Consider the following 16335-nt stretch of genomic DNA (forward strand, 5'->3'; position numbering starts at 1 on the left):
GTATTGTGTTATTTTCACCTTCCACCACATTTTACATTTAAACTTCCATCATGCAAAATTAATTGTGCAATTAATTATGCTTCCCTTCAAATTCAACCATACTTTTGTCCATATTAGTTCGAGTTTTAAGAGCAATAGTAGTAGTAGTTGTTGTTGTGGCAGTAGTAGTATCAGTAACAGTAGTAGCAATAGCAATAATAGTAATGGTAGTAGTAGAGTAAAAGTTGAGGTTTGGATGATTAAACGAGTCGTAGCCACCAATTATGTCCTCTATTTGTGATTATTCATCAGTTATTTTCAACAAGTAATCGTTGTATTTCCTTCTTTTTTCAACAAACTAGTATTGTAATTAGTTTCGTCGCATGTTTTTTCCTCTTGGTAGTGGAATAACAATATTTAACACATAAGAAATTTAATATATCCTATCACTTTTATAGAATATAATTTTCAAAATTACCTCAACTATCCTTGCTCTTCTTATTTCTCTCTAGCTTCCCTTTTTATGGGATTATTGTGATTACTGTAGGTTTCCACTTTTTTGTGATAAGTTTTCATTCGCCTGGGTTGATCTTTCTTGGCTTGAAGTGTTCACTCAACATACACGCACAATACAGACAAACACAACAAACATATATGATTTATACCTCACTGCAGTTTAGCGAGTAAGAAATTCGATTTTATTGCCTGCGAATATCCATAAATTATCGATAGATTGTAATTGAGAATGTACAAATGGGAGGTTAGGTAGGTTAAATGTTTCAAGGAACAACGACTGTTTTAAACACTAAGATCTTTGGTTTGGGATTAAGATGTAACTAGTGTAACAGATGCCTATGCTGTATACAGATTTATCACATTTTGTGTGAGGATCAGTGTGAGGCGGATGAAGCATTTAAATATATCGTTAATAAATAAAGCTCAGCATGAGACGTCAAAAAAATTGGCATTAATATTTACCTTTAATACGTGGAACACGAAAGCGTAATTGAAATTTAAAGGAAAAGTAGCTGTATTTTTGTAAAGCTTACATGAAAATTTGGCCCATTTTTGCGTGCGTTGGATGAACGCGAAATATCTCCTTCTGCTCTTAATGTTATTCAGAAAGTGTAAGGTGTCATTAGATTGGTTGATGTTACTCTACCCATCTTTTTTTCTTTCTTATCAATAATAACTGCATTGAGGGATATCTATTCCGAATGCTTATCAGTGCACTATTATTTCCTTTATAATTCTCTCCTTTTCCCGCTCAAACGTCATACAATTTGACGGCTACTTTTCGCTAATTTTACTCTTTTTCTACCCTTTATTTAAAACTGGGTGATATATGATATTTTGATTTACTAAACTTCCTTGTCATATATGTGTTTGACTGAAAGAAAAAGACTGACTCAATTCTTTCTGTTCTTGTACTTTCATTTTTTTCCATTTTTCATTTGATTGATTGACTGAAAAGCATAGATCTCTAAGATCCAAGCAATGTTTGCAGTGAGCTCTTCCGTCCATAGTTGCCCTTTTTTTCCTTCTACGAACTTTTTGTTCGTTAATGATCCGATCACGAATTTTGCCATTTAAAATAAATCACTGTACAGTTCCTGCCTATTTACACCTTCAAATGTTGTAATATTCCCTGGAATCTGTCCCATTGATCTTCCAAATCCGATTTAACCAAAAAATATTTTGAGATATTTTTTGGCGCGATATTTTTTTCAATTTGTTGAAATGATTTTTTTTGTCATATAGAATTAATTACCATAGCATTTCAACACTTTCCAACGTTTTTTTACCAGTGGTTTTCATTAAACACAACTGTCATTATGTATTTACTGAAACATGCCATTACAGAATTTAAGATATACAATATTGGAATAATAATAATAATAGTAATCATGATTGGTAGCGATAAATATACGTGGTTATTACTTATCACCATCTCGACATTATTTGTTGAGCGGATAGCGGTCAGTGAAGTGGACAATGACGAACCAATACCGTCCTCTTTATATGGTCCGAATGATCATATAACTGTATTAAATAGTGATAATTTCGACAAAAAAGTGTACAATACAGTAAGTAACTTTATCATGGAATTAGAGAATGGAAGTTTTTATTCAAGCAGAAGTTTTATTTTCAAATGTTTTTGATTCGACAAAGAGCACTTGAAATGAAATGGAGTTGAAACGATATAATTTAATAATTTCTTCTACATGTATGTACTTATGGACAGGAGATTTCCGGTACTACCCGGGAAAAATGCAAATTAGTAATGCATAATTTTGTGGCTCATTTCTATAATTTTTATATTGAATTCGGATGTAAATCATTTGTCTAACCCATAATGTTATCATCATATCGATTATTACTTCTAGTTAGATCTTTGGGTTATATTATTTCATTCGTTACGGTTTATTGCCTGCATAGATTGCATGCGATATCTCAAGTGAGATAATTGTTTTGGAGTAATAATTTATGGATCAAGTTTATATTTCAGAATCAAGTTTATTTCGTGGAGTTTTTCTCGAGTTGGTGTGGTGCTTGTATTGGATACGCGGAAACATACAAACAGCTTGCAAAGTAAGCAGAAATTTGTTTCTTTTCGAATATTAGCCAAATTTGTTGAGTTTTCTCTTCACGAAATGCTAATTTGGAGAGGGAAGTTAGAAAGAGGACGATAGAGATTCTTTTTTGAATGAATAGAATTAAAGAAATGTTAGGTTGAATTCCTTGTCTGATAAAAGATTTAGAAGGACGTAGTTGTTTTCCTTGAAAATACGGTGGGATAGAAGGAATAAAACATTCTGCTCCTTCCCAATTTCTTCCCTTTTATTTAGTTGCTAAGCAAATAATTCACTGAAACCTACTTAGATCCTAAGAGTCCGTTGATTAATGATGACCTAACAAAGCGATTTTAAACTAACTTCTGGGCATTTGATCTACTTAATTCAAAGTAACTCATAAATTGACGAGGAACATTGCATCATTGATTTGTAAGTCGTATTTAGATTGTAGACTCCAACAGTGAACTTTCGAGCGTGGGCTATGACCCATCTTAGAGAAAACTTATAATCTCTCTTCACTACTTATCTGATTATTTTCTCTCTTTATTTGCTCGCGGAAAATTCTCATCTTTAAGCTTTGGTTCATCTTAAATATCAGATTGCGTACATCTGATGGCCCATGTAAACCTGTGATTTTTCCGTTATCATAGCAAGATAGGAACTTACTAATATGCTGGAAAAAGTTTTGCAGACAACTACTACAATGGAAACCTATGGTTCAGATTGCAGCCGTAGATTGTGCTATCGATCAAAATTTAAAATTGTGTCGCGAGCATAATGTTGATGCTTTTCCAACTATCAAAGTAATACTTCTTCCCTTGATTACCTTATAAAATTTTCCAAATTTAAAGCAAAATCAGTTATCTTTTCTTCATCTCTTTTGATAACATATATGCATACCTTCAGAACTTTTTAATTCTATGTAATATATGTATTAAGTGTGGAGAAACACATAGTTTTCTAAACAATATTGCTAGAAACGCGTCGAACTTTGCAGTTCAATCGATATTGTTAAGACAAATACAGCTATATCGAATTTTATTTTGTTTTTTTTTTTTACTTTTTTTTGTGTCGTTATTATCAATTACATGCACCATTCTCATGGGACCACATTCTTACCCGTAAAAGAACCGCAATACCCACAGTTGTTGAAAAGGCAAAGTACATCTTAGATTCAAGAAAATTTTGCTTCCTGTCGTAATTCGAAATGTTTCATAAGTTGAGAAATGTGTGTTGCAGGTCTGTTACAATCCTTCCAACTGTAAGATGTTATTCTTTACATTTCGAAAAGTTTTAATCTCTTTTCAGTACTTCAAATATATGTCAACGAGTGTAAATGACGCTGTAAAATATGCAGGAAATAAGCATAACTTAAATGAAGTGGCATTAGATATTGCCGGAATGGTGTATAATGACTGGATATATCAAAGGCCTGCAGAATGGCCAAATTTTCAGACTAGTGATAAGTATGTTTTATTATTTCTTCATCTATGTACTAGAACTTGAAATGAATGCCATTGTCCTTGCAGTATTCAAATTAAAACTAGCATATTTAATTATCATTGCATGAGCAGAGTAACTAAAGATATACCCCGTGTAGTAGAAGGTAAGAACTTCTTGAATTTATTTGAAAATCACTTAAAATTTGCTTTATTTGTGAATTTATCGTAAGAAGTTATTTTTAATTTTTCAGTTATGTCAGGCTTGAAGATATTTTACCCACAATACCCCCGATTGCTTCGTTGTTAGCTCTGATCGTTGAAGACAATCCTTCAAGGACAGCTTGGGCGGTAAGCGATATTTCTCAAATTTAATAATTCTTTTTACGGTATAAAACGGTATAATTTTTACGATATGATGAATGTTTCATGATATGTACGGTGCGGTATAAGGTGATATTCAAGTAATGCTTCATTAAGAGCTGTTGAAAACTTTTCCTTTCTTTTTTTGTGTTACATTTGTCAGATAAATATATCATTGAGAACTGTGAAATTGATATGTCAGTGAGCAAACACGACTTTTTATTGTTTGCTTCCGTAAGTTTTCTTTGTTTCTATTTGTTGTTTGTTTGTGGTCGAATAACATCATTAGTGCGTGAACTTTTTTCATACAGGAAATGATAGCATTTGCCAACGATAAACGAGTTTACATAGCGCAAGTACAACGTAATAATCCAATAGCATGGCAGTTTGGTATTACAGCAGCATTAGGAACTTCGCGATTATTTCTACTGAAGAAAGGCCAACCAACTCCGCTTTATATTTCTATGTAAATATGCTTTGCTTTTGTCACACATGAGTAATTTCTCGAGAAAATAGTTTGTAAAGAATGAAAATCATGAACTTTTAGACCAACGATCGTATTGATAAGCGATGACTGTATTATCGGTTTCAGTGTTGTTGTTTATTGTTATATCATGTAATTCGATAGCAAAGGGAAGATGTTTATTTTTCCAGGGAACATGATACTTGGCTTCAGATGCAAAATAAGATTAATGAGCATGTGGCACAAATTCCCATGATAGAACCATCTATTCCTCATCAGGTATCTTTTCACTTTTCAACACTGCCCTTTTTTTTCTTTTTAATTTGTTGATCATTCCTAAATTGTTTAAAATATCTACTGACCAGTCGGTCGATCATTGCGTATGTAAAAATTACTTTGTAATATGATTAAAGAATATATGCCTGAAATAATTTTCGTTGTGTCTAATTTTAATTTTCACGTAAAATTAGTAATACTTCCCACATATAAAAATATACCATATATATAACATTCTTTGAATAACCAAAAACTATTTGAACTGCCATGTTAGTGCCATATTTTACCTCTACTAGATATTTCTGAGAATGAATTGTTCTTGAAGCGACTAAATATACTGGGTATTGTGATTTCCTAACTGGAAATAGGTACCTTCGAGATTATGGATGTTGAAATTTAAATTTTCGTCGATTTAGAATGAAGTGCTACGAGATATGAAAACAATCGATGATGCGAAGCTGGTGGTTACTTGGAGTCAATTTGAAGTGCGTTTCTGTATTTCGTTTTGTTGCGGACTTGAAGGTAATTGGTTAGGTTCTTGAAATGCGTTATACAATGTGAGGTATTTTTAAGGTGCAAATGATGGATATCATAACTGCGCTTCGTTATATGTTAACGGCTGAAATACCGAGGAAGTCTCTGATTAAAGATGAAGATCTTACAGCATTGAAATTATGGGTTCATGCGATGAAAAAGGTAAGTTTGTTATCATTAACCCAACATAATTTAGTAATCCGTTTTATTGGCCTGTATTCCTTCCTCTTTGTTTGTCATTTCTGAGAATGACATAAATTAATTGAAACTCATAATCAAATTGAGACACTTTATCTTTTGATGTATTTGCCAATATTTTTCCGTTTATTATTTCAAAAATGGATCAGGCTTATAAATAAAACATTTTAGTATATGCCGGGAACAATTCCTATGCGAAAGTTGTTGTATAGGTTAGATTATTGGCTTAAAAATGTATCAACTGAGCTCACTTCTGAACAGTGGCTATATCAAGTAAAGGTTATCCAGGTAACTAATCTTTGGTTTAATTAAGCTTCAGACCTCTTTATAGTATATTTTATTTATGTCGAGATACTTTCCTTTCAACATTATATTGAATAGAATGCTAAAGAAATATCACTTGGACGTCGTATTTTCACAATCATAATTTGTGATGATTTTCTCCTTAACATTTCTGCTCAAACTTATAATTTATCCATCGCCACGAGATATCATTAATTGCTACTATTCATCTCTGTAAGATAATTATCTGAAGTTTTTTTCCGCATAGTTAAATAAACAGATAATACGTCCGATATTTGAAGTATTCAAAACTTGATAATTTAAGAATGAGTTGTATATACTATAGATGGATAGTATAATATCATCAATGAAATTTTCCTTTTCTCCTTTCTTACTGTTAACCAAATGGGACATTCCATTTTTTTGAATAACTTTCCTTGCTGGTACTCTTTATTTGTGTGTCTTCATTCTAGGATCAGTTAGGTCAACCACTTCCAAGTACAAGCAATTATATGGCTTGTCGTGGATCAAAACCTCATTTGCGAGGATTTCCTTGTGGAATATGGACTATAATACATGCGATGAGTGTTCAGGCATATAAAGTTGAGAAAGACGGTAAGTGTATGATTCGTTCACTATCAGCTCCTTTAAATAAGGATTAACTAGCAAAAACAGGCATGTAAGGAAGTTTGGGATTTTTATGCTCATTATGTAATTCAATAAATAATATCCATGTTGGCTGTTGCATGTTGGATGTTGCATTCAAAGCCTTTTTTTTCTTTTTCCGAATTAGTGTGAATGGACATTATGGCTGACATTTTATAAGTAGGAAAGGATGTTCATACAGAAGAAGCAAAGAAAAAGATAGATCGTTGTAACTACTGGAATTGAACTTGAGAATAATTGTCTTTTAATAAGAATGCAATTTTTTGGTTATAGACCTGAATTTCAATGCTAACAACGATCTGATCGAACCATTCCATCGATTTATATGGCATTTCTTCGGCTGCATCGAATGCGCGACTCATTTTCATGAAGGAATTTTGAAGCGAAATATGACTGCAGTTATTACGCCGGGTAGGTAAATTTAAAAAACAATAAAATGCGAAGGAAGGTAAAGGAGCATTCCGGGAAGCAAGCAATAAAACATAAATGAAACTAAACATGCTTAATATATTGCTTTGCGTGGGTCAAGATATATTCTTTTTCCAAATTCAAATGGTGGCTTTTGTTATTTTTTCCTTTTTTTTTTGTTTCATTGGTATGTTAAATTTTGTTTTTCCATCTCAGTCACTGTCTCTACATAGATAACCCAATAGGAACCCGCATGATTTTGTTAGTTCTCAATTTTCCAAATGAAGGGAGTTTTGTACAGCGCCTAATTTTATTACATGACAATGTTGACCTCATGTTACTGTTTCTGACTTATCTGCTGAATTTGTTTCAATATTTTAAAATACAGGTGAGCAATAGAGATATGTATATTTAGCGGATGGCATAATGTGGTTGTGGATGACACATAATATCGTCAACAAATATATTACCGGCAAAGCATCAGAAGATCCGGCCTTCCCGAAACAGCAATTCCCACCAGCATCGTTATGTCCAAAATGTAGGAGACACGATATTGAATTTGATAGCGAAGCTGTATTGGATTTCATGATCAACTATTACAATGACTTTAAGATCGATGGTCTTAGAGTAAGTCCGGTTTAATTTCGAGCTAATTTTTTTATGGTTAGATAAATGACTTTCTTTGTGGTTTTCGAAACGTAACTTTACTGCCACTTGTTCTTGTTCTTTTTCAAGAAAGATAAGCATTTTTCACATACTTTATGAATTTTAGATTTGCTTAAGTTGGATCGGAGTTCTCTAAATTTTCAAACTGTGAAACTGATTTCAGTCTGTGCCTGGTTATAAAGTGAGTGATTTTGACGACGGCAAATTGGTAGCTGTTGAAATGAGGCATTTAAATCCAAAATTACAAATTGGCGCATTCAATGTTGACGCCATGGAAAAAGCTGATCAGAAGCTCATCGGAGACATACCTGTATGGGGAACTGACATCGGAGCTCACGGTAAGTGTTATCGCAGTCGTTAAGTTTAATAGCACAATTATAAACGAGGGAAAAAAATGCTGCGATTTTACACTTTTCAAGAATTATTTATTATGAGAATTGTTGAATTAGCAGATAAGCATGAAAGTTATCCTATCATTTAAAAAATTAATGCTTCAATCGATCATCATATTGACCGTGGGTTCGTAAAGGAGCTTTCTGTAATATCGAGCCTGTGAATCAGTTCATTTATTGAAATTAGTATTTGGGTCTTATATAAGCTGATGTATTGCTTTTTGGGTCACTTCTCTTATCCAACAAAACGTGGTGTTGGTTTTTTTTTTTTTAATTTCTTTTTTGGCATATTTGAAGCTTTCGATATATGTCAAATATAAGAGATATGTTTCTTGTGTAGCTCTTGCTACTCAGCCATCAAATTGTTTAAGCCGATTAGCGTAAAGGAAAGAGCACGGTGATGCTTGTGTTTTAACTACATCTCGGCAGTATCAAGATTCAGCCATTTATTGAAGAGAAGTGAGTTATAATAAGCAATGCCTAGTGTAACTATTATTCAAGTGGCTATTATCCCTTGCCTGTTATTCCAGTCACATAGGTGTACCATTTCTCCGCTGTGATTGTTACATCTTTACGTAGTTAACACTTACGTAATGAACGTAATTGTGTAAATATGAAGTGCGTTTGACATAGAATAATTTTTATTACTTTGTTATTCTTCTTTCACCTAAAATGGTCACATACATAGCATCCGTTTTTCGGCGCGCAATCAGCAGGTCTTTTTGAAATCATCATATGTTCCGTTTTTTTTGTAGGCCGTAGGTATTATGGTGGATCATCAGTGAAACGATCATTTTCCGTGTTGTGGCTGTCGGTCATCGCTATGGTGGTTCTCTTCATCTATATGAAATACCGGCGAAATCGTTTTAAAATCTGGAAGACTTTTTGTTATAACGACTACAAGCTGTGATTTTTCAATTCGATTCAGTGCCTTAATGTATTCTTATTAAGCAAGATCAGTGAAAAATGAAAAGCTTCAGGTGATGTGGTGGATGTAGGAAAAGGATAGTCTCTGCAATCCATTATAATTGTGGAATGATGAAGGGACTTTCAGTTGGTATCACGAATACCATAGTTTAATATGCATTTTGTCGGATTTATTGCTGAGAATTTTTAGGCCTTAAAAATTCTGCTCTATTAGTGATATGTAAACAATTCAGAACTATTCGGAATTTATTTAGTATTTTGTTAAATTTTTTTTTGTTTTTGTGCATATCTCTCACCGTCCCTGGTACTCGTTAAAACCGCAAGACAAGGCCTTATGACCTTACAAAATGATGTGTTTCATTCCTTCTCATCTTCAGAAAAAGGATCCTATGAAATCGGATACTATTGGCACCAGTACTGCCCCGTTATTTAGTGTGGAGCATTTCCTCGCATCGATGTAACTGATTCCCAGATATAGGCTTTAACTTCTAGCTTTATCCATCCTATTGTGGAAGTATTCAAACGGATGTGATCAAGAGTAGGATATGTTATTCTGCACAGTAGTAGTAAGAACTTGTTCGTGTTTTTAGTAAATAACAACATGAGGCACTGATTCGAACTGATAACCGCGTATGAAGAACCTTTTGGTACTTCCTGTTTCCCTTTTGCTTTTTTGTCTTCCAGAATTTTCCAGATGTTTGCCTTATTTCCTCTTTTCGTCTTTCATAGATATCTTGATATTAATTGAAGACGGTTTTTTTTTTGTTTGCATTTGCCATTTTTCTTTTCATTTTTGTTTTAAATTTGAAACGCTTTTAGTGTGTTCTTTTATTTTTAACTTTTGTCACTTTCATATTTTTTGTTATTGTTTTTCAAACTTCATTGCACCATTTCACCCAAAGCTAACATTCACTTCAATCAAGTTCATCAAAATAGAGTTCGGTCTGTCAAGTTTGCTTTTGCATGCACTGTTAAAAATTGCATGACAGAGAGAAGAAAATACAAATACGATTTCATCAAATTACTTCAAATGCAAATATAATTGAAAAATCAGCGTCTTATAGGTACCCATGGTCTTCGAATTCATCGCAATTAGTGCCGAGATTCGCGTTGTAAATTTTATTACTGAGAGAAATTAATTACTCCGTATGTACTTTGCATCATTATCTGAAGTTTTTTATGCTTAATTATCAATATTATGTAATGATATTGCTGTTGTAAGTTGACATGATGACTCATTGGAATTTTTGGAATCGTACTTCATGAATTTTTACACCAGTGATCACTTTACCGCTTCTTTTTCCTTCGGAATATTATTAGCCAGTACCAAATTTCGTTTTTGGCAAACTTTTCACTTTTTTTATTTAAAAATTAATTGCAAATTAGAAATTTAAATATATTTTAAAACGTATAAACTGTTTGAAAAAAGGGAAATTTAAACAGTTGCTAGTTGGGATTTTCTTGTCAACAACAATGTGCGATTGTTCCTAATAGTAGCATGACAGTAATAGTTGTCGTGAAATAACAGCACTAGTTTTTGCGTATGAACAGTATAACAGTTAGTAATTCGAAATTTGAAGCTGAAAATCATAAGATTATATTGACTTTGCATACAAAAGAAAAAGTATATATATGTATTTATATATATAAATATACATATTTCAGAAGGGAAAGAATGATCAAATTGAAATGCTTCAAAGTATTAACGTGTGTTCATCATGTGCAATGTGGTGATGATGGTACTGATCATTTTGTTTCTTTGCAAAAAGGTTGTGATCATTTTTAGAAAGGCGCACAGTCGTTCTCTTCAACTGTCATCATTCACGATTATTTATTCTATGTTTTCGATACTACTGACAGTTGTCTAATTCATTCATTATTTATCATTATTATTTCGCATACATTGACACAGTTTTTACGTTATTTCTCGTTGTTTGGTGTACCTTTGTTCTCATACGCTCCTTCGCACGTGAGCTTTTTTCCCGTTTCACCGTGCATGCTTTCTCTTTGATGTTAATCATTTACCGTAGCTAGAAGTACGGGGTTCAGCAGGTGTCTTGCTAAAAAAAAACGTAATTTTTGTTTAGTAAAGTGACGGTTCTTTTTGACAGCATTTTGCAACGTCTTCCGAAGACTTCTATAAGTATGTCAATTTTTGCGCTTTTTTCCTGTATTATTCTTAATAATACATTTTCCTGTATTATTAAGTACCACACGTTGGAATTCAACTCTGCCTTATTTTTCTGTGATCTGTTAAGCCCACTGAAACTATAAATTTATCTATCTTTCTCTTTTTTCTGAGATTCTCTACGTGAGCGTGAATTTATTATCTTTAATTTTTTGAATTTATTATCTTTAATTTCTTGTATTTCTTTATCTATCATTCTATATTGGGTTCCTTCTAGCATTTCTTACACAGAATAAAATGAAGTTCGTCTATTTCAGTTCTTATTCAACCTTTATATTTTAAATTGCTGCAATAAGTCTGGCAGCTTTCAGTGTTTTTCATCTATGTACTCTACTTTATTATTATGATTGTGAAAATGTTTCAGCGAGGACGGTCCGATCTGGTCCGTTCGGTTCTCTTAATGACTGCGCATACAATTGCACGCCTGCAATAGCATATATTGAGAATTCCCTGGGGAGTTACAACAAATATCATGTCAAATATATGTTTAGTTTTCCTTCTGGTGATTGCTCCTCTACTTTTTAAGTTATGGAAGTGCGTGATCTCAGCCAGGTGAATGTTATACGTGGGAAGAATTTTGATGTTCTAATGCTTAAATTTGGATTCATGCTGATGACAGCTCAGGTTTTTATAGCATAACTGAGCCATGAAGAATTCTTTCGAGAAAAGAGGAAGGAGAACGGATGCTGCCAAAGTACTTGCCGTGACTGGTCCGATATTTCGGACGGAGTCAGTTCTTCAGTGCTTGGATCCCAGAAGTCTGCAAATATCCTCCTTTACATGACCCAATTTTTCAAACTATTCAAGAGCTGACTTAAGGCTACACTTCCTGGAATGAACAATGGAAACTTGGAACTTAGCTGTAAGAAATTAAACTACTCGGGTCAAGGAAGAGAGACGACTGTTTTCTTTTTTTACATGCGGCAGTAAGCGCGCGTAATGTGGGTGTCGTGCATTGTATGCACTGGCGCATTATTCTACCAGGAATCAGGCATAAGCATAGTGCCCAGTGGATTTCTGAGTAGGGGTTATTTTTGAGGGAGAGACTGTGTTACAAAAATGAACTGCAGGTGAGGACAAACATGAAGCATTAAAATGATAGTTGCAAGTTTGAATTTCATCAAATTTAATTGTTCATTGCCTGAATGATATTTACGCCAGTTCTATCCACGGTAAATTAAATGTCAATATCGGTATTTGAAGCGAGTATCCGATGTTCACCTGGACGCTGTCAGGTAAACCGGCATTTCTTTGGTAAAAGAGTGGATGGTGGTAACAGCTGGAGAGACGGAAAAGGCTTTTTCAGAGGATTTGAATGTGCTAGAAAATGTTGCCGATGCAAAATTACCAGTGATAGGATTCGAACTTGTAACACCTACGCGTGGCGGGAAGAAGTTCGGCTGGAACTGTAAAGACAAATGTTTCTCTTTAGAGATGCGGTACTTTCTCTTTGAGTCCTGATTGTCCTGTATATTGCTCAAAGTATTGCGATACGTAATTACCGTATTCACATGGCATTCATATCTCATTCCTCCAGATGATAGGCTTTTTCCAATCATTTCATTATGGTGCCAGAGATCAAAAGGAATTGCGAGAGAATAGTAGTAATACAGCAGGTTGGGAAAATAAAGAGTTGAGAGAAGTGCTGTTGTTAGCGTTATGTTTTGGTTAAGTAAATATCTCTGCTGGGAGATGCTTGACACCCTCACGAATATGCGGCATCTTTTGCGAAATTTTCACACTCTTGTTCAATGGGTGAATACCATCTACAGGATGCTTGATATTCCGGTATATGAATGCTTTTTAGAAGAATATGTTTATACTGTTATCATTTTCATTTGAGGTTATATGCAAACCTTACAGTTTCGAATCAAATGTTACGGTGGAAGGTGATATCAATAAGTTTTCGTCATCATGAGCAGGTTAGCATTTATGGATAAACCAAAGGTTGTCTGATACCATAGGAAAATGATCTGCTATGATTAAGTCATTCCTTGAAATGTTTATTACATTTATTTTGAGATTCCCTGTAGAAGAATATTTATATTAGGTGTTAGTGAAGTCTAATTGTAATTTATATATCTTGTCTACCCACATGATTCGTTGTCATTTCAGATTGGAGGACACGGTGCATCGCGATTATATGCCTAATGCCAGTGATGCAACAAAATTTCTCAAAGATTTGACATTGGGAGCTGGCGCGGCGGTAATAGCTAAAACGATTATTGCTCCCATCGAGCGAGTTAAATTAATCCTACAGGTATATTTGGAAGTTGCATTAGATATTTGTATTTTCGGAAAGCGTTTTTATATGGCATCCCAAATTTCCACTTCTCCAACAAATTTTCCACACTTCCGGTTTATCGGAATGAATTTGGTATATCTAGTGAACCAATCTAGTGATATCATTTTAGCTGCAAAACGCCCAGGAAACTATTGCAGTTGGGAAACGTTATAAAGGTATGCTTGATTGCTTCGCGCGAATACCGATTGAACAAGGTTTTCTGTCCTTTTGGCGTGGGAATTTGGTCAATATTTCTCGAGCTTGTTCACAGGTGCTGCGAAATAATTGCACTTTTCGTCCTTATTCCATTCATGGATCCGTTTTTAAGCACCGTTAAATTTAAGCTTTGAATCGATTAGATGGGTTGTTTAAAAACTAATACTCTGAGCTTACTCAAAGAAGTTAACATTCAAGAGTATCTAATGTCCAAATGGTGAATTGGTGAATATGTTACCGAAGCTAGGATCATATGGATTAATGTTATCGAAAATCTTAGATGTGTTTCTGTTCACATAAGCCATGTCCGAATTCATTATCCTATTTCCTTGATGACTCGGTAACAATAAAGATTGCTGGCTTATTTTTAATCGGAGTAATTGCAGGAATCCTTTGGATTTGCTTTCAAGGATTTCTTCAAAATTTGGTTTCTTAATGGTGTAGATGGTAAAAAGGACTACTGGCGCCTTACAGCAGGTTTATAAATTTATAGCTGAATTTGAATAAAGTCACAAGTACTACTAGTGAGTAATGCTGTTTCATGCGTTCTTTGTTGCAATATATTCTGTGGGTATTGTAAAGCGGACATAGGCAGCCATTTTTATTAGGCCGAAAACTGAGAGCATTGGAAAATAACTACGGTCCATTAAAATGACTTTTTGAGTTTAATGATACTGTTTTGGAAATCGACTGGTTTTCATTTTGAAACTTCTGGTTGGAATCGAAGTTGAAGCTTATTGTATCCGATGACCTTGTTCTTTATCAAATGATAGATCATTTGTGGAAAATGTTACTTATTTTTAGGTAATCTCGGTGCTGGTGCTGCGTCCGGTGTTGCAACGTACTGCATAATCTATCCATTAGATTTCGTGAGGACACGGTGAATTTCTTTTGTCTACTTTATTTGCAATTTTACAAAGTTTAGAGCTTTATATGAACTCGGGATAGCTTTTATAGACTGATGCAGTTAAGATTTAGGCTTTGTGACTTGTTGGCCCTGTAAGCCTAACTTATAGATTCAGGTGTTCTAGTAACTTCATTGATAATCATGTAACTTTAACAACAACTGAATATCCAGATTAGCTATTGATATGGGTAAAGGAGCATCTCGAGAATTCTCAGGTTTTTTCGACTGCATGCATAAGATATTCAAGCATGATGGTTTGCGTGGATTGTATTAGTAAGTTATTTCTATTATGTGTTGCTCATGACAAAGGATGCGTTCGAATTGAGTATCTTTACATGAGGTGAAAACTTTCTGAGCTTCGCTTATGAGATGGGAAATCCCACTTCATTGATTACTTTCCTTTTTATCTCGGAAATTGGCATGGAATGCAAATTTTGCAGTGGTTTTTGGCCGTCACTTCAGTACATTTTTTTGTACCGTGGAGCATATTATGGTCTTTTTGATACAGCGAAAACGCAGTTGACTAAACATGGCAACAATGATATCAGTTTCATTTGTGCTTTTTTAATTGGCCAGGTATTGTATATGTATGCTCCTGATAATTTTCTCTGTAATGACTTGTTGATGAATTTCGAAATTTGTAACTAATTTTCGAACTAAAAGGAAGCATGCAATTATGATTATAGGTGGTAACGTTCACCGCAGCTTTAATTTCTTACCCACTGGATACGATACGTAGGCGTTTTATGATGCAGGCTGGTCGTAGTGATATACTTTATCGAGGAGTATGGCATTGTACCATGGTATATCTCTCTTGACTTTATAACATTTGCAAACTTCAAAGTATGGTGGAATTTAATTCCTTTTTAATTCGTCGAATCAAGATTAAATTTCGCATTAATATTATGATGATGATTAGAACAATTAGTGGAGAAGTTGTCAATACGAATGGAACTTCCCATGGGTTAAGTTGTTTGGTGGTGTGAAACATTTTTTTTGAGGTTCCATTTAGCTACACTAAATTCATGTCGGTACTTGAATCAATGTACATATAATTAATTACTTTGCAGTCAGAATGTAACGCGTTTCAAATGCAGTTTAGCTTTGTGAGATAACAAATGTTGTTAAGGGAATTTGTGATCAGTGTGATAATTTTAGTAACACTATTGAATCTGTTACAGAAGATATGGTATGAGGAAGGCCTCAAGGCTTACTTCAACGGTTTATGGGTGAATACGGTACGTGGTATTGGTGCTGCTCTCGTTTTGGCCTTTTACAACGAATTCTCGAAGTATTTGTAACATAGAAACTGTAGATTAGTTTATATAGAAATGGTTTCAGGAAGGCTACAGTGCGTGGCATTCACCTTGAAATGACACTTTGTACTTTCTTTCGCTGAACAGTTCCGTTTCCACGGCACTTGATTTTTTTTTTTTTTAACACAAAAATGCTAAATCACGAACTGCTCTCCTCTGCAAATATCTGCCAAACTGGGTAATATTTTGATTAGATCTAACTTCGTTCAGTGCTAATCCGTTTCTTTACTTGCAGTGAATAATATCTCTATACCG

The 16335-nt window shown here is 34.0% G+C and overlaps 3 protein-coding genes across 3 annotated transcripts; all 3 read left to right on the forward strand.

The window, feature by feature from the left end:
- The first annotated feature begins 1840 nt into the window (after window positions 1–1840).
- Window positions 1841–11487, forward strand: LOAG_00988 (hypothetical protein). The gene is made up of 17 exons (XM_020445617.1): window positions 1841–2066; window positions 2489–2571; window positions 3247–3358; window positions 3864–4021; window positions 4249–4345; window positions 4669–4823; window positions 5012–5099; window positions 5513–5581; window positions 5670–5792; window positions 6000–6116; window positions 6584–6725; window positions 7050–7187; window positions 7600–7811; window positions 8014–8188; window positions 8998–9068; window positions 10234–10315; window positions 10835–11487. The coding sequence occupies exons 1-16, from the start codon at window positions 1887–1889 to the stop codon at window positions 10306–10308; spliced, it is 1995 nt and encodes a 664-aa protein (XP_020303945.1). The 5' UTR covers window positions 1841–1886; the 3' UTR covers window positions 10309–10315; window positions 10835–11487.
- LOAG_00989 (hypothetical protein) lies at window positions 10845–12170 on the forward strand (the record flags this gene model as incomplete). Its single annotated transcript, XM_003136529.1, has 3 exons — window positions 10845–10938; window positions 11722–11859; window positions 12022–12170. 3 exons carry the CDS (start codon window positions 10845–10847, stop codon window positions 12168–12170), a joined length of 381 nt encoding a protein of 126 aa, XP_003136577.1.
- Window positions 12171–12623: 453 nt separating this feature from the next.
- Window positions 12624–16065, forward strand: LOAG_00990 (ADP,ATP carrier protein 1; the record flags this gene model as incomplete). Its single annotated transcript, XM_003136530.1, has 9 exons — window positions 12624–12796; window positions 13473–13617; window positions 13772–13912; window positions 14244–14334; window positions 14662–14737; window positions 14936–15037; window positions 15205–15340; window positions 15451–15567; window positions 15946–16065. The coding sequence occupies 9 exons, from the start codon at window positions 12624–12626 to the stop codon at window positions 16063–16065; spliced, it is 1101 nt and encodes a 366-aa protein (XP_003136578.1).
- Window positions 16066–16335: the final 270 nt, after the last annotated feature.

Source organism: Loa loa (assembly GCF_000183805.2).
Source record: "Loa loa unplaced genomic scaffold supercont3.99, whole genome shotgun sequence".
In the NCBI taxonomy this organism is placed as follows: domain Eukaryota; kingdom Metazoa; phylum Nematoda; class Chromadorea; order Rhabditida; family Onchocercidae; genus Loa; species Loa loa.